General features: G+C 39.8%; 2 protein-coding genes and 1 long non-coding RNA gene across 6 annotated transcripts; all 3 read right to left on the reverse strand.

Moving 5' to 3' along the window:
• Positions 1–776: 776 nt before the first annotated feature.
• On the reverse strand, positions 777–2,942 carry LOC131257317 (GPI-anchored protein LLG1-like). The gene is made up of 3 exons (XM_058258224.1): positions 2,637–2,942; positions 2,471–2,527; positions 777–1,192 (listed from the first exon to the last, which is right to left on the reverse strand). Exons 1-3 carry the CDS (start codon positions 2,719–2,721, stop codon positions 939–941), a joined length of 396 nt encoding a protein of 131 aa, XP_058114207.1. The 5' UTR covers positions 2,722–2,942; the 3' UTR covers positions 777–938.
• An 8,653-nt stretch (positions 2,943–11,595) lies between these two features.
• On the reverse strand, positions 11,596–12,295 carry LOC131257747 (uncharacterized). The gene is made up of 2 exons (XR_009177614.1): positions 11,924–12,295; positions 11,596–11,844 (listed from the first exon to the last, which is right to left on the reverse strand). It is a non-coding gene; the product is annotated as an uncharacterized LOC131257747 (long non-coding RNA).
• LOC131257746 (phosphatidylinositol/phosphatidylcholine transfer protein SFH13-like) lies at positions 12,295–21,497 on the reverse strand. 4 transcript variants are annotated; one of them, XM_058258574.1, is made up of 15 exons: positions 21,208–21,496; positions 19,711–19,797; positions 19,137–19,440; positions 18,704–18,803; positions 18,035–18,301; positions 17,776–17,853; positions 17,588–17,689; positions 17,454–17,503; positions 17,266–17,365; positions 17,065–17,163; positions 16,857–16,970; positions 15,771–15,945; positions 14,131–14,510; positions 13,616–13,690; positions 12,295–12,340 (listed from the first exon to the last, which is right to left on the reverse strand). In XM_058258574.1, the coding sequence occupies exons 2-15, from the start codon at positions 19,715–19,717 to the stop codon at positions 12,317–12,319; spliced, it is 1,875 nt and encodes a 624-aa protein (XP_058114557.1). In that variant the 5' UTR covers positions 19,718–19,797; positions 21,208–21,496; the 3' UTR covers positions 12,295–12,316. The 4 variants fall into 4 exon arrangements, with proteins under 4 accessions (XP_058114557.1, XP_058114558.1, XP_058114559.1 ...); XM_058258575.1 differs by having other exon boundaries at positions 12,296–12,340; positions 15,792–15,945; positions 21,208–21,497; XM_058258576.1 differs by lacking the exon at positions 17,776–17,853 and having other exon boundaries at positions 12,296–12,340.
• Between the last annotated feature and the right edge of the window lie 295 nt (positions 21,498–21,792).

Raw genomic sequence — 21,792 nt, forward strand, 5'->3', positions numbered from 1 at the left:
TTGGTGGGACCAACTGTACAATAACCAAGCACCCGCAGGGAAATGCAAGTCGTAATGGTAACGGTTAGCTTTTTGAAAAATTATATGATGAGGATTTTCAACCCTACCATCCACCTGGGATGGTCCCGATCACCAAGTCACCATCTCACTGCCAGATGAATGGCTTTTCATATATCCATTCACGAACATCATCTAATGCAGAATGTGACAGGCCATATACCAAAATTCAGAAAGGTATTATACAATTTCCAGCTGTTACATTCAACCATTATAGGAAAAGCATCACATGGTTAGCTGTTTTTAAAACTATTTATTTCCTCAACCAAAAAATATCAGGTGGAACGGTGGAAATTACTGTTTGTGTCATTTTATTATTATTATTATTTGGAGAATGGCCCATTAAAGGTAAGGCCCACTCCACATTCCACATATGGTTAGCCATTTCAATGAAAAGCTGTCTAACATTAAAAAAACATATGAACACCCTCTATCCATTCAATTGATGGTAATGATGCCCACCACAGAGACTTTCTTTTATGCCACTGAAATCAATATTTTCATTCGAAATTTCAATCACGAGGAGATTATCAAATGGAAAAAAAAAAAAAAAAAAACCATCAGATTCCATTATTAATTCTTCACTGAAGATCAACAGCTTGTCAAACTTGATTGCTAGGAAATGGTCCAGGCTCAAGGAAAATTTCCTGGATATAAAAAGAAAAAAATTTCACCCGGAATTCACCGACGATATCACACGCCCGCACCACTTTCTTTTTTTTTTTTTTTTCACAGCAACCACCCCTAACCTCCAATGTAAACAAATCAGATATGGCTGGAAGCCACTCAAAACTGCAGATTCAAACCCTGCACCAACCCTCATCTGTGTTGCATTCGCTATCTGCGGCTGGTTATATTAGTTTGAAGCTTGTGTTAAAGGCCTATGCAGGGCACTCGAGTCCATTCTCACCTTCACGGCACTTGTTGGCGAAGAGGCCAGGACGGTACTTGCCGTAGAAGTTGATGTAATAGAACATGGCCGAGGCACAGTCATTGGAGAGGTCGTTCAGTTCCTCCGTATAGGGGCAGGCAAAATCCTTGAAGGCCTTGCAGCAGAGATGAGCTGGGTACTTGGGCCCTTTGCATTGGCTAGTGATGATCTTGTAGTTCATCAACTCAAAGTTCACGGGGCAGCCTGTGGAGAAAGATAGACTGATGGAAGATCCAAATAGGGAGATCAAAAATCAATCCAATTTCGGACTTTTCTTGTGGGACCTCAGCTACATTTTTCTCTTAATAATCTATTCATAGGAAACGGATTGGCTACTCCCCCTGCCACCAGCCTGGTGGCTGGTGGTTGGTGCTCTGTAGGCCCTACCATGATGTATGTGTTTCATCCATTCCGTTCATCCATTTTTTAAGATCATTTTGGGGTTTAAACCCAAAAATTATAGGGATATAAATCTCAAGTGGACCACACCATGGGAAAATAATAGTGATTGGATATCCACCATTAAAATCGTCCTAAGGCCCACTGTACTGTTTATTTGACATCCAATCTTTTGATTAGGTCATCCAGGCCTAGAGCTAAAAACAAAAATAATCTTGATCCAAAACTTTTATGGCCCCAAAATGTTTGTAATGGTCGACGCTCATTCAACACTGTTTCCTGTAATGTGGTCTACTTGAGATTTTTATATAGCTCATTTTTGGTCTTTTAATATAAAATGATTTGTAAAAATAGATGGACAGCATGGATGAGGTGTTTTGTGGGGCCATCATTATATATGTGTTTCATCCATGCTGTCCATTTATTTTTCTAGATCATTTTATGGTATGAGACCAAAAATAAGTTATATCCCAATCTCAAGTGGACCACATTACAGAAAACATGGTTGAATGAATGTCGACCAGTGAAAACTTTTTAGGGGCCATAAAAGCTCTGGATCAAGCTGAAATTTGTTTTTTCCCTTCAACTGGGTCTGTATGATATAATCAACATATTTGGATGTCAAATAAACAGTACAGTGGACCTTAGTAGCATTTAAATGGTGGATATCCAATCACTGTTGTTTTCCAGTGGTGTGGTCCACCTGAGGTTTATATCCCTCTAATTTTTGGGATAAAGCCCTAAAATTATATGTAAAAATGGATGAAATAAATACATCATGATGGGGCCCACAGAGCACCGAAGTAGCCAATCCGTTTCCGATCGAAGGTTTGGAATCTCTCTCTGTGTGATTTTGATAGGTCCCCAATCAAATCACAGTACGGATCACAACTGATGATAAGTCCTCACCAAATAACAGAAATCAGGAAAATCAAAATCAAGAAATACCCTCGATTCCTTCCATCAAATTCTTCACTTTCCATAAAAATTAAGAATAAAGAACCAGATCTCAAAATTCAAATCGAATTGAGAGAAATCCCATAATTTTCGAAAAAAGAAATTCAAAAGAAAATCAGGACATACTCTTTACGGCATCGAGAAGGCTGCGACCACTCGTTCGATGGGAGTCCAAGACGTCGTCTGAAACAGAATCCGAGAAATAGATCATAAAACACGAAAAAAACAAGGGGATTCTTCAATTTCTCATGATATTCAAGAAATATAGGATGTGGGTTTTTTGGAATTTCACGTGAAATGAAGTCGGAAGCTGCTACCAAGCCCGTCGTAAGGAAGAAGAACAAGAGTCTCGTAAGAATGTATCGACCCGACGCCATTTCTCGCGAAAAAATTGAGAGAGGAGAGGGAGATTTTCCACCTTCGACAGAGCTCTCGAAAGCTAGATAGAAAGAGTCGGAAGGTTTTTAGATGAAAATGGGAAGAAATAGAGATCGTTGGGGAGAGAAAAACGCAGAATGAGAGGAAGAAATGGGAAGAAAGAAAGCTCGGTGGCGAGAGAAAAACGCTGAGAGAGAGAGAGAGACCGAATCGCACCGGCGACAGACGACAATGCGTTTTTGTAGGTTAGTGTACGACTGAGCTGGACCAGACTCTTGTACAACAGATGTGGTCCCCAGCAGTTAAAACGAGCCATCGCTGTAGGACCCACCATCTAAACCGTGTAACATCCATACCGTTCATTAAATTTTATACCAACTTTCATGTCTCCAAAAAAAAAAAAAAATCAGCTATACTACAGCACGTGGGAGATTTAAATTCACTGCTAAAATATATAAATTCTGTTTGTGTGGTCTACCTAGATTTTAATCAGAATATTTTCTTATAATTTTCATTAATCCGTGTATTAAAAACCGGATTAACGGTTCAGATGGAATATAAACTCTATTCTGGGTTCCATGTAGCATCTGAAAGTTTTCACCGTGTGTATCCACATCTCTATTATTTCTTGTGGTGAGGCCTATTTTAGATGTAGAACAATCTTATATATTTAAAAATAATCTAAACCTAGAGGATTCACTTGATGGACGGAATGGATTTTTAAAATATACGTAGTAGGTCCCACATAGGTCGGGTGCTGTATCTGACAATTACAACACCCGTGATACAGGCTTATGGCCAAACTTAGATGTGGGTCTACCAGTTTCGGTGAGGACATGGGCGTGGGGCTCACGTTGATTTTATTTTATTTTTTATCCATGCCGTCCATACATTTTTTCTAGATATTTTTAATCATGAGCCAAATATTAAGAAGATCCAAAGTTCACGTGGACCACACCACAAGAAACATTGGTGATTGATCATCCACCATTAAAAACCCCCCAGGGCCCACCGTCAGATTTATTTTCCATCCAACCTGTTTATAAGTTCAGATAAAACCAGATGAAGGTAAAATAAAAATATAAGCTTGATCCAAAATTTTGTGTCCCAAGAGAAGTTTTTAAGGGTAAGCATTACGTTGCCATTGTTTCCACGTAGGGGAGTACGATAATCGAGTTAGCTGGGTTAGCTCACTCGACTCAACTCCAAGAAGCTCGATTCGGCTCGGTTCACTGGAGCCTCATCAGGTTGATTTTTTTGAACTCGAAAAAAATTCAAACAGAGTTCAAACTCGTCGAAGCTGGACTCCACTCAGATTGAACCCCAACTCAAATCAAACTCAGATCAAACTCATTCGGTGACTCGGTTACTTTGGTATTGATGTTGCTCACTAAGTGTTTGATGAAATGACCTAACGAAGTGCCGACTAGTGGCAAAGAAGGTATGTATACGAAGTAAATATAATTTTTTCTTGATTTTGATGTTGCCTATAAGGTATTTGATGAAATACTTGTAAACATATATATAGTGGGGTCTACGGCCTCACATACAATATAATGGGACTCACACAAGAGCTTAATATACATCACGATGGGCCTCACTTATGGGTCATATATACATCACATTGGGCCTCACCAAATGGGCTTCTCATACATCATAATGGGCCTCACCAAATGGGCCACAAATACATCATAATGGGTCTCACAAAAGCACCTCACATACATCACGATGGGCCACAACCCATGGGCCTCAAATGCATCACGATGGGCCCTACATCACATAGGCCACATGGATGGACGGCCTGAATGAAACAGATAGATCAGTGGGTCCCGCGTCCGACCTTTGGACGACGCGAATATAACACGTACATCATGTGTGTCCAGCACTGTCCCAAACGGCTAGACGGTGTGGATGAAATATATAAATCATAGTAGGGTCCACGTCTAATGGACTGGACGGTGGGTAAAACACCACATCAAGGTGGGATCCACGTCCAATGGACTGGACAGTGGATAAAACACCACATCAGATGAGACCCACCGAACTTGCTGACGTCCATATAGATGGACAGTTGGAATAACACATACATCATGGGGTCCATGTGATGGATGGCTGAGATAAAACACATATACCAAGGTGGGCCCCACCATCCAGCAACTGCTAGACGGTGCTGATAAGACCCATACATCAAGGCAGGCCCCACGTAGCACTGTCCAGAAGTGGACAATATGGATATAGAATACGTACATCAAGGTGGGTCCCATCCCACACGTGTTGCACGTGTGGGGTGAGCCCCACACCACTGCCAAGTGGATGGACGGTATGGACAGAACACCTACCTCGTGATCATACTACAGAATTTGCTAACGTTAATGCAGTAGCTATGTTGCCGGGACCCACCGTCCCTCCCACGGACAACGTGAATACAAAACGCATACATCAATGTGGGCCCCACCCCCACACGTGCAGCACATGTGGGGTGGGTCCCACATCCTACCAAAAACGAGGATGGTATGGATATACACATACCTCATGGTCCATAGAACTTGCTGACGTTAATCCAGCAGCTATATAGCTGCTGGGCGGCGCGGATTGCATGGATGAAATATATATATTGGGGGGTCCACACGTGTGGGACCCACCAGATATAGGGTACAGCTGATATTTGTATTTTCCCTTCGTCCATGGCTGGCCTAAAAACGGGCAAGAAGGTGGACCCAAATGTGGATAGCGGGTTGGCCTGCTTAATGGACAGCGTGGATCATCATGCAATATCAATAGTGGGCCATCAAGTCAAGGGGGGAGAGAGAGGGAGAGAGAGAGAGAGAGAGAGAGAGAGAGAGAGAATCGAGTGGTGAAGGGAGCTTCGCTGCTATGAGCTCCCTTTATAAGATGCAACATGCATCAAATGGGTCCCACACAAGTGGACCCTCAAATCATACAAACCCATGGTGAAAATCCTAGATTACTCACCGATTGTTAATCTTCTAGGCTCCTTTGAATGCTAAGCTCCTTTACTTCAACTTTGATAGTGGAAGATGAGAATTGAAGGGTTGGATTGAGAGGTTTGAGGGTAGGAAGTATGCCACACCTAGGTTCTTTTTCTCTCCTTAGAGCTTGGATGGTCACTCTTTTTGAGTTGCTTGGGAGTGAAGAGAGAAATGAGAGAGGAGAAGGTGTTATAAGAGGAGGTGACATGGAGCGTATGGGTTGCCTTGACTTTTTGGTAAGAAATGAATGGGATAGGTATGGATTCATTAGACTTGGTGAAGAGAGAGGTATGGGTGAATGATGGGTTGTACTTGATTGATTGATTGATGTTTGGTATAGATTCTCTTAGATTTTGCAATGCACGGCATTTTTTCACGAAATAAACTCGGGCCCACAACTCCTGACCTGAGTATTGCATTAGTGCGCAAGACGCAGCGTTGGAACTGCGGCGACGGCGCGGTCGAAATGATACAAGTCTCGGGTTGAGTCGACTCAGATCGACAAAATGCGACTCAGGGTCGTGCGCAAATGCTATCTAAGCGTCACGGGTTGCCAGAATTCGACCAGGAAGACCGAGGGATCCTAAGAAACAGTAGGACTAGTTTACGGGCCTTGCAAAAATAAAATTTTAAGTATGGTTAATTTTAGGATATGTGGACAAATGTCCAAAAATCAATAGTTTCAAATAGATATTATTTCTGAAATTTTAATAATTTCTTTACAACTCAAAATGAAATAAAATTAGTAGGATGACTTTAAACTTAATGATAAACCGTCATGAAAATTTTAAAAATATTTCAGTAACTAAAAGTATGAAAAATGTTACGAGGAATAGAGACATTTTAGAATCATATAGAAAATCATTGTTTTGGATAGGTGATATTTCTGAAATTTTCATAACTTTTATGAAACTTCAAATGAAATGAAATTTGGTTAAATAAAGGTCAAATTAATATATATATATATATAATAAAATAAAATAAAATAAAATTATAGTAACTAAAAGTGACAAAAGATGTTACAAACAATAGACAAGTTGGACATGAATTAAAATGAGAATTTTCTTTAACTAACACCGAAAGACAACCTTATAAATGTAAAACTCGAACTTTTTAATAGATGTTGATATTCCCCAAATGTCTAGAATAATCGGACTACGAAATTATGGAACCATACACCTGCGAAGCTTTCGCGGCTTAACCCGATTATGAATCCTAGGCGACTACCAATGGATTAAATGCTTAGACCGAGCAGAAAATCAGGACTAGTAAGGGATACAACGAGCCTTCTACCTTGGTTAAGTAGATGATCAATGTATCAGGTTCAAGCCCACTACAACTGTCTCTCTGTATTGGTCGAACACTGAAAACATATATTTTTACTCTAAATAGATAGAAACCATCGTGAGGAATCCAAATCTTTTAAACAATTGTAGTAAACTATTAGGGTGAAAAGGTTTTATGGGAGGTAGACTACAATAAGTCAGACTCGCATACTTAGTATGCACCCTACCATACATATGAACGTGAAATTTATGAAACTTAGACGTGCGAAATTAGAATATCTTTACTTAATTATTTTTAAGGGGAGTAAATTGTAACGTCCTGGATTTTTGTCATTTTGAATTTCCAAAAACAATCTTAAATTATTTTTATATAACTAGCCTACGTCGTCTTACTGACCCTTAAAGTTCGAGGCGAGCCTATATGTAGGTGATACCAATAAAGAACCATACGAATCCGATTAATCAATCATAGGAAGCCAACGAATCCCCCCCATCACTTAAACCTCGAGTCTAGCCTCATGAATTATTCATCTAGGGCTCAAATCTAGCCAACCTATTACTGACCAATTGAGACAACCACAACTAAATTAAAGATCTATCCAAAGCCACGACAACTAAGGGTTAGATCTTAATTAACAAATCAAACTAACCCAATTATCCGTTTAGCCTAAGAACCGAAGGTTTAAAGTAATTATGACCGAATTACTATCTTCGCTAATTACGAATAGGCCACACTATGCACTTAGCTAATACAGACCTTAACCATTGCGTACAAAAAAAATCTCCCTGCTCAATTCATTCCAAAAATGCCCTGATTATTTGAACAAGCTCTAGGCCTCTTGTTAATGGGTTACTAGTACCGAAACTATAAAATAATGTCCGACTCACTGGGCTTGACGTCCATTGCGGGTGACAAATCAAGATAGTACCAAAAACTACACAACTTGGGCCAGAGGCCGTGTGCTTGAAATGGGCAAATACCCAATGCTGAAACCTGAAACTTAAGTAAAATAAACCTCCCACTATTTCGGGAAGTTGTGGCTTTCCAATCGTTAGATCGTGACCAAACTCGAAGTATGATTAAGGATATTTCCCTACTCATATCTGTATAACTGGGACTCTTATCAAACATCAGTGGTTGTCGATCGCAAATAAAGCATCCACGGTCAATCAAGACATCCAATTGCCGCCAAATTCGGACCAATCACTCATCCAGCAATGGGGCACCTAACCCATGACGTAGATGGGTCAGGGGGCCCCTGGAATAGCCATATAGGCCAAAATTCAACCCACTATGAGCATGCATGCTAGAAGAAGGGCCCCAGGGCCATTTGGACATAAAATTTGGGCTATATAAGGCCCAGAAATTCACTCTCTCACCCCATACTAATTTCCAACTGCATGGGAGAGAGGAAATGAGGAGTTGTAGAAGGAGCACCTTGGGGGAGCGGATTTGGAAAAAAATCTCCCTTCTCGCTGCCCATAACAGACCCCGCAACCGCGCACCACCATAGAGAGCAGCCCACTGACAATAGAAAGGTAAATCCTTCAGCCCTCTTCAAATTTCAACCTTGTAGGCCATTTGCATGTGCCCTTACAAGCTAATCTCATTAGTACAAGGCTTCGATACACCTATTCACTTACCTAAATCCTAATGGTGGTGCTAGAAACCCAACGGACTATTCCTAGGTACAGACCTTACCTCTAGGTTGCCAATTATTGAACCTATGTCATAAATAATGATTGTGTAGTGAAAATTATGAATTGCATGCTAACTAGTGACTAATCATTAGGCCTATTATCCTCCATGAAGTGAAATTTTCGTTTATGGTTGTCGATTATTGATTACATGCTAGAATAGACCGGATACATTGAAATTTCATGCCCACATGTTCTATATTTTTCCCAGATACATGCGCCTAATTAGCTGATTGTGGTAAATTGTACGATGATTGAATAATGCACTTGCATACCCATTTGTTTGTCCATATTAGCTAGAATATTCTGAAATATTGTTTAGTTGATTGCATATTCTTGAATAGAATTTATTGTGACATGCTGTAAAATATTAGTCTATTGGTAATTGGGTTGGCTAGCAAACCGGAAAAATTCACAATGGGAATAGACCGGATACACTGAAATTTCATGCCCACATGTTCCATATTTTTCTCTGATACATGCACTTAATTAGCTGATTGTGGTAAATTGTACGATGATTGAATAATGCACTTTCATACTCATTTGTTTGTCCATATTAGCTAGAATATCCTGAAATATTGTTTAGTTGGTTGCATATTCTTGAATAGAATTTATTGTAACATGCTGTAAAATATTAGTCTATTGGTAATTGGGTTGGCTAGTAAACCAGAAAAATTCACAATGGTAGCCCTACTGGATCAGCTGCCCTAAATTAATCTGACCGATTCAGGCCAAAGATAGACAACCAGTAATAATTGAACTACATAGGATGCTTGCGTCCAGTGCCAATTGTGCAGTAGTTCGCCTAAGTCAGGCGAATTAGTCCACTAGTTGGTCAACTATGTATGGTCACGCCTGCCTAAATCTAAAGCACCTCATACCTTTGAGGTGCCTACTATTAGCTGTTAGTGATACGATCCCCAAGTTTCGCGATCTGGGCATGATGGTATGCGATACTATGTCTGTGCTGTCGGCTTACGCTGGGGTGACGAGCCTTCTTGTAATGACCAACGAGCATAGGAGGTGGTATGTCCTTGTTCGAACAACCCGGGCATGAATGGAATTGGGTGATGAGCCCTTCCCTGTGCTGATTTGGTTATGTGTCAAGCCCGCACCTCGAAACTAAGTGATTACACTTGGTGTTTGGGTAACGACTCATACCGAGTTGATCCTCAGACCTTTGAGTATCATACTTTAACTTTAGAATTATTAATTTGTGAGACAGATAGATGATACTTAAATTTAGATCATGAATCGTAGGCTCGGAGCTGCTACGGCCACCCTGGGCCAAGTGATCTCGATAAGGCCATTAATTAAATAGAGGTGTTTCAGCTTCCTCAATCTTGCTGGATGAACGGACTTAATTAAATACTTGGTTAACATGAATATTCATAGCATTGCATTAGTATAGGTTGGTGACTCGGCAGTTGAAGTCGCATTGAGGGAGTGTCGATCATATGCGAACATATAGATAGTGTCACTTGAGGGAGTGTTGAATGGTGAGAAAATGCATCATATCATAATACCATGCATGTGCATTAACAAGAGTATCTAGGAATCGTATGCTTAGTTGCTTCTCATTATTCGCGCCTATGGAATTAATAACTTGCATAACTGAATGTTAATAGAACCACTAAGTTGATCACTCACTCTCACTCTGGGACAGAAACACCAATCAGACCCCATCTTAAATGCAGGTAGCACAGAGCTTGATGCGTTGGATGAGGCGACCATCGCATAATTTATTTTGCTTCTAGGAATTGCTCAAATGCCAAGTAAAATAAAGTATAAAACCCGGCTTCTGCAAAGCATAAATGGCACTCAGGATATCGGGAGTCGAGTATCTACTCAACCCCCAAAATCCGAGGCGTTACACCGACCCTGCTGGACAAGTTGGATGCCATAATCATGAGACCCAGATTCGGTACCGACCCCTCCAATACTAAGCTCGGTACGGGGAAAAAACTCTGTGGGCATCACGATGTATGTGTTTTATTCACCACCATTCATTTTGCAAGCACGTTTTAGGACATGAGCACTAAAATGAGGTAGATCCAAAGCAAGTGAACCACACCACAGGTATCAATGGGAACAATGACACCCACCGTTGAAACCTTCCTAGGGCCCACCATCTCATAAAGTCACGTAAACATGTATGAGGGGAAAAAAACAAAAACCAGCTTGATCCAAAATTCCCATGATCCATTCAATCGCCGTTGTTTACTATGGAGTGGTCCACTTTAGCTCTGGATTTGCCTTATTATGTTGGATTATGACCTAAAATAACCTGAAAAAATTTATAAAACACAAACATCATGAAGCGACCAAATCCAAGAAATCGAATTCCGTACTTGCTCAGTAGGGTTTTATTGTACAGAGTAAACTGTTGGGCCCACCGTGAATACATATGGTTTATCATTTTAGGGGTTGAGCCCAAAATTGAAGCACGTCAAGAGCACAAGTGGACCACACCACAGTGAGAATAATGTTTTCCACCATTGAAACATTACCAGAGCCCAGTACACAGGCATGGATGAAGGGAAAACACGAATATCAGACTGATCTAAAACATTTGGCCCCCAAGAACTTTTCAGCGGTGGACGTTCAATTCACACTATTTTCTGTGGTGTGGTCCAGTTTTGCTTTGGATACGCAAAATGTATGGACGTAGCAGATAAAATACATAACTCACAGTGGACACCATTAGTTTACTTGGAACGCTTCCCCAATCCAAATCCATAATAGCGTGTTGGTGGGACCCACTGTACAATAACCAAGGACTGGCAACGGTTGGGTTTATAATCAGGATTTTCAACCCTACCATCCACCTGGTATGGTCCCGGTCACCATCTCACTGCCAGATGAATGGCTTTTCATACATACATTCACGAACATCATCTAATGCATAATGTGATAGGCCATATATCAAAATTCAGTTAAGGGATCACACAATTCCAGCTGTTAGATTCAACCATTGTAGGAAAAGTATCATATGGTTGGCTGTTTTTAAAACCGTTTATTACCTTAACCAAAAGACCTCCAGTGGAACGGTGGAAATTACAGTTTGTGTTATTTTTTTGGAGAATAGCCCATTAAAGGTAGAGCCCACTCCACATTCCACGGATCCTTTAGCCATTTCTATGAAAAGCTGTCGAACGTTAAAACACACTTGAACATCATCTATCCATTCAATTCATGGTAATTATGTCACTGAAATCAATATTTACCTTGAAAATTCCATCATGAGGAGATTATCGAATTCGAGAAAATGCAAGAAACCATCAGATACCATTATTCTTCGCCGAAGATCAACAACTCGTTAGACTTGACTGCAAGGACCGGTCCAGGCTCAAGTTAAATTTTCTTGGATATAAAAAGAAAAAATTTCACCCGAAATTCACCAATGATAACACACGCACACACCACTTTTTTTTCTTTTTTTTTTTTCACATCAACCACCCTAACCTCCAATGTAAACAAATCAGATAGGCCTGGAAGCCACTCAAAACTGCAGATACAAACCCCCCACCAACCCACATCTGTGTCACATTAGCTATCTGCGGCTGGTTTCTATTAGTTTGAAGCTTGTATTAAAGCTGCTTACTGGCGATGGTGTCATCTCAAGATCCCCAGAACATCCTTCGCTGCAATAGAAATTTATACATGGTCAAAATAAGTACCTACTCTACAAAAATCAAACCATGAATTTTGAAGGATTTAGATTTTGATTGCTTTTAATTCCCTTCAAAGAGCCTTATTTGCTTTCCCACCTCAAAGCTGATTTGCAAAATCCATTGATTCTGGAGGATTTATCCACTCTACCAAAAAACCGTCAAACATAACATTACCCCTCTCCCTACTTAAGGGTGAAAGTCTTCTCCATGGTCAACAGCCTTCCATGACGCCTAGCCAATGCATGTTAACCACAATGTTGGCCAGAAATGGAAAAACAGAAGGGTTTATCCAGAACAACACAAATGGGAGTGTTATTTTGTCTTTGGGTTATTTTGTCTTTGGGCTAAAAGATAGGGTGCTGTATATCAGAACCCCAGACAGGTCTCCTAGTCAAGGTTATTCAATAACAGTAACAGTGGCTGTCACGGCCACCATAACTACCATTACAATACATGCCATAATGGCCGTGCAGCCAATTAAACCAAAAAAAAAAAAAAAAATGTATCATTGCCATAACGGCAATTACGGACCATTTTTTTCCATAACAATTAATGGTTACAACTGTTACCGTTACCTAAGGGCTCCCACCGTTACTGTTGCACAACGGCCATTAACCATTTTTTAATACCTTGCTCCTAGGTCAACACATACATTCTCTCCGCACATGAATGAGGTGCCAACCTGGCAAGTCTGTTAGACATCGAACCTGTGAAGAATACTCGATGAATTCAAAAGCAGATGCTTTTCAAACAAAAAAGGGAATGAAATTGTGTACATAATTAACAGTTTGGTACAGTGGCAATGTAAAATGCTTAGCCCTAGTTACATGTTTCCCCCCTTTCAGTGAAGCTCTGATCCAGATCATTCATCCGCTTTCACTCCACTGTGGACAGGGATGCACCAAAATTTCTTTCATCTAACCATCCCAGACATTTGACAGGTTGACTTCTTCCAAAGCCACATATATACCAAAGCCCAGAATTTTTTTAATACACCTATTTGCAAGCCAACTGCCAAATGCCTATGATGTACTATCGAAATTGTCTTTATCAATGGAGGGCCCAACCATGATACCAGCCTGGATCGCCCAAAATAACTGGCCACCTGGAACGGACATTTTATATTCCCCAACTGTTTAGTGCATGGTCACCTAAGGAACATGGAAACCAATTTCATCCCATCTCCCAAAGATGCATGTGAAGAAAAATAAGATGAATGCATATGACCATATGCAGGTGGCTTACCTGAGGTTTTGGCTCTTGTAGGCTCTCCAATGACTCTGTGATCTCTAGCTGCTTCATCACTGTCGCCTGCAACACCTGAGATCAAACAGGATCAGATCAGGGAAAATAATATCTAACAGACCTAACCTCAGGACACTTTTTTCTCATTGGGCATTTTATGCAAGACCCTGTAATACTGCTACAAGTGTAAACCATATTTATGCAATTATGCAATGAATTGGATGGCCTCTTAATTAAGTGTGAATAATTTATGTACTGAATCCAAACTCCAATTTTGTAAGAATATAAAGAAAGAAAGAAAATCCGGTCAACAACAGTGGGAAAGACCGAGTTGCAAGCCAGTTATGAGATTTCAAACGGTCTTCATTTCTTCATGTCCTAAGGCGAACAAGAGCCGAGTAGTGGCAATCGTGCTATTTTCAAAGGCTACTCGTGAAAAAATAAAAATAAAAAAATCAATAACTGGCCCCAAGAGAGATAGAGAGAGAGAAGCATACAAGCAAAGACAGGCTTACTTTCTTTGTTCTCTCAAGATCAAATTCAATGTTTTTTATCCGATCCAAGGACTCCAGGATCATATGCTCTTTATCCAAAGGAATCTCAATGGGCTTGGTACTGAGCTCGCCCACTATATTCTCAAGCCTCTGAAGGCGGTCTAAACATGGGAGGACTCTGTCTTCCCTGACAGCCTCTGCTGCAGGATGGCTGTCAGGATCGGGATCTGATGAGTTTGAGGGAAGGAGGCTATCCTTCTTACTTTCGAATGCTCCAAGTAAGATGCGGAAGAATACCAATACTTTGATCAGGAAAACAGTCAGCCACCTCAGAAGGCATGAGAAACTTTTCTCATCTGATTCGTCCTTGATGGTATTGAGTCTGCTGATGACCGAATTACCTGAACAGATCCATGAACATCAAAAGATAAATAAGTCAAGATGTAAAAGTGGCGTACACACACAGAGGTACACACAGATAAACATAAATACATATACACACATGTATGTGTGTTTGTGTGGAATGATCACATGGCAACGTGCTTTGTGGGGCCCACTGTAAATGTGCATTACGTCCCCCGACCAATGTAACTCAGGTGGGCCATGGACCACACAACGGGATACTGGTACATATGCAGCAATACTTTAAACCTTTGATGGGGATAGACACCATTCAAACTTTCCTCATAAGGTGGCCAACCTGATAGACTGTCTGTGGATGTCTGTGTTCAAGATGCTCGCATTCAAACAGTTGGACTGCATATTACCATCCAATTAGAGGATAATTTCCATTCTGTCCTATGTGTGGACTTTCCAACCCATCCGAAAAGTTGGCCCCAGCATGATCAGCTTGTGCAAAAATTGGTTCAATCCAATCATAAAGCGGACCAAGCCTGCATTTATTTCTTCATATTAGTGGCAATCCATTGCTTTCTATATTGTGGCCAACCTAATGAGTGAATAGTGCTGATTTTGGAAGTAGACGATCCTCAATGTAAGTGTGCATGCATGCATACGGACACGTAAATTTACAAATGTCCACGTGAAGCTAGTAGGGGGGCCGATTTTGCAAGTAAATTAGTTTTACAAGTTGCTAAAACTATCCATTATCAAAGACAGGGGAAGGTATTTTACTGCCATGCTCTCTAAATATGTATTTGCAACAGAACAAATAGAAACCAATACAGAAAGCAAGCATCACTGCTAATAGATGAAGATTGTAGAAGCATGATATATGGTACAACATCTGAACCTGTTCAGGTCATCATATGGAGATGGCATATGCCAGACATTGCAGATGAGCGTTACTATAAAGATATCCTGATAGTATGAACATGTAGTATCAGAACAAAGAAACCCTTGAGGAAAAAATATAAGAAAACGAGAAAATATTTGCGCGCATACTGCTTCCATCTGCATCCAACTACTTCCACACCATATTGATTTTCCAAGTGTTCAATGTCCAACATCCCGGGGCCAAATCTGATACTGACACATGGGCATGGCCAAGTTAACCTTTCCTCAGGGAGACGAATCAGAAATAGCAGGAGGACAGTTTAAGATTCTACGTGTTTCTCAAGTAACCAACAGAAATGGGTTCCAGCGCATATCCATATATAAAAGAACAAATTTCTTGATGTTCGTGTGGCTAATTGATGTACCTTCCAAACCAGACATCACACCTCTATATGGAGAGCCCTGATTTTGAGTGAAAAGTGCTGGTCTTTCTGTAGGTTCAGCTCCTCTTCGGCCATAGTCTACTGCTTTATCAACCACAGCAAAATGGTCATCACAGCTGTAGTACGCATTTGGATCTGTTACCTTGGCCTGTGTCAACTGGAAACAGAAATCAAAAGATATGCAAATATCAGGAGTCACATTGCGAGAGACGATTCCTTTTAGAATCAATACAAATACAGTGAGATGCAAAACCCTCATTCTTTCCCAAGACGTGTTAATAATCATGCATCAGTGGATTCCTTGCTGTTTTGAGCACCCAACTACTCAAGCATTGCCTCCTTGCGATACTTCCTACTTCGCAACTTATCTCGCAATTGCCATTCCATGACCTCAAAGGGCTTGCACATAATACATGGGCTGCAAATCAATACTGGGTGGGGTCATGTTGGAATGTAAGTGTCAATATGAACCTTTACCACGGGAGATTCCAAAAGACCAGCTGAAATATGAAGGTCAATGTCTTGTATCCAACCAATCGTAAATTTTTGGCCAATCAACCATATAAAAAGCCAATCCAAAACTGCTCAAAAGGCTAACACAAGGATGATGCTTATAGACATTAATATACAAACCAAAATTAAGGTGTTGGAAATTAATTAGGGTATTAACAACTATTGTTATGCACCATTCACCGGTATATGGCATATACGACATGATAAGTATCAATAAGTTATATACTTCAATTTTATATTCTTACAGCCACACTTACACAAATATTAAGGTGGTGGTGGCATATGAAATAGTTTGCAAGTTTAAGCATACTAAAGCATAAATTTCAAGTTAGCCTCAACTTCCCTTGATTTTAAAGAAATTACGACAATTTAGTTTCCTACATATTACAATGGCTGCATAATCCTCGTAGCCATATATCCCGCCATTATGAAAGGATCCTATGAGATACATCATGAGCAGGTAAACAGGTTTCCAACTGCTACATAAGCAACACAACAAGGCAAGCCAATATTTAATCATACAGTTGAAACTAAATGATAAAAGGCAGAACTCACTTCTTCACGAACAGGGGCCAATCGTGTAAACCCAGCACCCCTTAAAATAGCGGGAGAACCAAGATCATCGACGTCGGATCCTGATTCAGCTGTTGATGTATCACTACTTCTTCCCTGATAATAATTGAATTAATAGAATTAGTAAACCATAAAGCGTTGGAGAAGTAAATAATCAGCATCTTGGTATAATAGCTCGATAGAGTCTTGCCTTCAATGGTTTTAGCTTAGTATAGGAGTTGGTTCTCTGTTCTCCATCTGATATTAGTGTGACTTCCCTTACAAATGTTGCTTCCGCATTGTGTACAAGCTATGAGGAAACAGTATGCATCAGTACGTTTTCCTTTGTTAATCATGCCCAATAATTGATAGAAGTATGCATCCAATCACTCAACAGCATAACACAACTTACCTTCATAATTTCAGGATCTTTCCAAGGTCCTTTATTAGACCTAAGGCATGCTCCTTCAACAGAACAGGTGCATGACCCACCCAAGAAGTCTGGAAGTTGACTAAAAGAAGATACAATCTGAAAAATGAGAAAACATCCTACATTTTGGAAAACTCAACAGTAAAAGCACAAGGAAAAAATCAACATACCTCGAGTCAATGACTTCAAGTAATTTACTCTGGAATTTGGATCCTAACACCTGCAAATTTAGCACCCGAACATATTCACCCAAGGCGGCAGAAAGCTATAAAATCAGCAGAGTCCCCAAAGGAAGGTCTCTTACTTGTATCTTTTCCATAGTATTTGGATCAAGAAATTTCTTTACACTCATCCAAGCCATCTTGAAAGCAGTACCAGCATTAACAATGAACATCTGATGTAATGTCTGCATAAAATAAATTAATAGGTTAAATAATTCACCAAAAAACTTTTGGAGCATGAACATTCCTAGTGACACAAAGAATTAGGTACCTCAGGATAGTAATTCGAATCAATTTTCTGCATGCCAGCAAGGAGGTCCCAAGCACACTTGGTTAAATTTTTTGTCCCCTGTGTCTCACAAATGAACCCATGTGAGGTAAATGTGCCATCCATATTGATGCAAATGGACCCAAATCTCCAAGGAGACGAGAATCCCTCTAATGTAAAAGCTGACCCAAATCTCCAAGATACAAAGTGTATTCAAAATGCAAAAAGCTGACTGCAACAAAGGAACAAACATGCCACATACCAGGCCATGAACATCCAAGATCGTTGTTGTGGAATTAATGCGCCTTTTTGCCGCAATTGAACATGCAGGAAATTTCTCACGGAAGACCCTCTCATACTCCTGTACATGATACTTTAAGTAGCGATCTACTGTAGTGATGTGCATAAGCTTGTTTGGTTCAGCTTTACCAAGCCTCTCGATGTAGACAGGTCTCCCTTCTTTATCAACTCCATGGTACCCCTGAGGGTAAAAATGCAGGACTTCTTCCAGCTCTTCATACTCAAAGTCCTTATTTCAGATTAACATATCATTAGTGTCAGAAATTGAAAACTTCAATAATGTTTCTAGTGCAATAAATACAGGAACAATTGAGCTAAAAATTATAAAATAACACATGTAATTTTTATAATGCAAACATTTCTTTTCGTAAAAAAAAAATACACAAGCCAGGTGGTCTCTTCAATGTATATGGCATTTCAGATGTGCATCAAAGACAACTTACAAAAGTTGGGAGTAATGTGTTCTCAGTTTTCCTTTATGACAACATATTCTAGAATCTAGTGGTAGTAATGTGTGCTCAGATGAGCATGGCACTCAACTGACTATGCCATGGGCAGAACATGTCTAGATGTTCAAATGAGATAGCTTATTTCTGATGGTATAAAACCAGCAATGGTCATATGGCCTCACCTCAAATATTGTATCTGTTCCGAATTCTTTTCTCCACTGAAGCATTTCCACCCACATGTGAATTGCTTTCTCAACATCAAACTTTCTAGCTTTCAAGAATCTGCACCAACAAAAGGGATTGTTTATGGCCCAAAGGCACAAAAACAGTGGAAGTAATTGCAGATAAGGGGAAACTTTAATTACAGAAGTAGGAAGTAGAACTCTTGAAGAATGAAGACAATTTACAAGCCCAACCTCCATTTTAAACACCAGTGCATCAAACTTCATAGCATACTTTGAGTACTTAAATGCGAGATCGACTACATCTCAGTATCTCACTGAAACGGGCAATCAAACTAGCTGACCTTGCCATACAATGGGCTTACATGGAAATCTCTATATTTTGAAAATAATTTGAGAAACAAAATTCGAGGAATGGACAAAATGAACTGACCGCAACAATGTATGATAGTCATCATGCCTAGCCGGCAACAAATCCTTTGCAAGGAGCTCTTGGCGGAATGCATTGACAGCCCTCTCCTCTCCTGCATCTCTAATGTCCTCAATTGAAACTGAAGAAACTCGATAATCAATTTTCCTCTTTCCTCGTTTCTTGAGAGAATGTGTGAACTTGTTTGAAGCATTAATAGCTTTTTTCTTGAGAGCCCCTATTTTTGTTCGTCTTCTCTCATCTTCCGAGTTGTCAACATCTGATCTCCTCTCTTTTCTTTCGTCATGGATAACCACACCTTCAAGGCCTTCAAAAGTCCAGTATTAAAAATGAGCCTATGGTGTATCAAAGCTACAAAACAAAGAGTAACTGCAAATATTTCCTATTTCCATAGAAAAATTCCTACGTTGCCAAAAAACGCATCTGATCGCTCTCTTGCTATTTAAATTGCCCTCATTTCATTCCAAACATCAAAATTTGAAAAGACAAAAAGGAAGAGGATAAGAGTGTATCCTCTACATCCCTATCAATCCTCAATTCAAAGTAGACATACATTCTAGAAGATAAATAGAGTTACCTGACATTTCCTTCCACTGCAATCTCAAAACTCAAGCTTTGAAAGACAAACTGCGAACCAAACCATGCTCGTGGAAATCAATGGAAACTGCAATGAAAAAATCAACAGAAGCCCTCAAATTCAATCGAAACACTACGAGGTGCAAATCCCTAAGAACTCTAATGGCTGCCGAAAACATTGAAACAGTCCAAACCCACATTTCCTTCTATTTTCTAGAAAGAATTCTGGTGATCAATGGATAAAAGATACACTTCTGTTATTGATCTTTCTTCTGATGCGTTTATCCTTTTTTTCTCTTTAGAAAATAATTATAGATAATTTTCAAAAAAAAAAAAAAAATAACAGTTATCTACAACCTAAACCTCCAAATTCAGCAAAATTTTATGAATATGTCATGACAGCTGAAGGCAGTAACTAATCATAAGCTTCCACATGCAGCAAATTTATATAAAATCTACTGAATCACGAGCCTCAGTTATCATCTAGGCCAGCAGATCTGTCTGAAACCTGCATTTCTCCAAGCATTACTCGAATCAGCTCCCCATTAAATATCCAGACACAGATCCGTATCAAATATTAAAAATTCTAAAGAATGCTGACAATAAGAGTCAAGCAAAGGCATGCTTGGAAAAAACCCGGTAAACAAATTCTTGAAGCAAAAGAAATCTCCAAGGATGAACATCCCAAGCTTATTTTTCATGTAAAATGTCAAGTTTCAAAGTAAAATCTGCAGATTTTCTTCAAATAATCCTACAAAAACAGGGACGTTTTTAAAGATCTTCTAAAATATCCATAAACAGATGGTGTCAAATCTTAAAAAATCTACAGCAAAAAGTTCAGATCCGCACTGAGCGAAAGAATCAAAAGCCAAATTTGAACCGAAACCAAGAAAATCAAGAGCTATTCCTCAGAATCCAGAATCAGAGAACAGAATCACCAACTTTCAAAGCCATATCAGCAATATTACGGGCAAAAATCCTTCAAAAATGTAACGTTTAAAACCATTACTCACATTTTCCTTCACTAACAACGTCAGATTTTCTCAAAGAAAAAAAAAATCAAATCAAATCTTCTCCATCAAAAATAAAACTTCAGATCCGCATTTAACATTTCATCTCCAAAACGAAAGAATCTTCTCAGAAAGAGAATCAGAGGCTGAATTCCGAGCAGGAAAAGACAAGAACGGAAAGATTCCTCTCAGAAATCCTAATCGGACCAGCTAAAACCTCGATTTCGGAGCTGAATCTGCAACTTCTCTGCCAAACATCCTCGAAAAAACGGATATATCTCCAACCGTATAACCCCATCTACATTACCAGTAACTACATCAAATCTAACAAATACCTCTCAAAACCCGCAAAAAAATCAGCTCAGATCCGGATTTTCTCCAAATCAACGACTCCAGACGTAATATCAAGATCTCAAAACTTTAAAAAAAAATACATTGAGATCTTGAGCTGTATTTCCAGCAAAAACGACAAGATAATAGAAAAATACCTCTTGTAAACCCTAATCAGTGCACTAAAACCGTAGATTTCGGAGTGAATCTTTAACTCGCAGCAAGAAAATCGCTCGAGCTTGAAAAACGGAGATAGTCGGAGATTTTAAGAAGGAAAAATGGAAATTCTGCTTCTATATTGAGGATTCTTTTAGGTTAGGGTTTGTATTTTTTTTCTCCCCTCTTTTTTCCACTTCTCCGTTCGAACCCTTCTATCTCCGAAAGGATTCGAAGGTTCGAGCGCTGCTTCGCTTTGCTTTTGATTCTCTCTCTCTCTCTCCTCTCTTTCTCTCTCTCTCTTCGTACTGTTTTATACGCATACGTCTCCCATTTTTTCAACTAGTCGAAGTGCACCAGTGTGAGTAGTCTCTCAACAACACTTCCGAAGTGGCACACGAGTGAGAGATCGGAACCGTTCATCTTTCGGATTCAGAAAGAGAGCTAAATAAAGGTCTGATGACCTTTCCAGACCGTCTATCTGCCTTGATTCTGAATCGTTCATTTGTTTTGGCCGTTGATAGCCATGCTGATGAGCTCGAAGGCGCATTTTATGGAAAAATGATTGGCTACTCCCCCAGCCACCA

Source organism: Magnolia sinica, chromosome 10 (genome assembly GCF_029962835.1).
Source record: "Magnolia sinica isolate HGM2019 chromosome 10, MsV1, whole genome shotgun sequence".
Classification (NCBI taxonomy): Eukaryota; Viridiplantae; Streptophyta; class Magnoliopsida; order Magnoliales; family Magnoliaceae; genus Magnolia; species Magnolia sinica.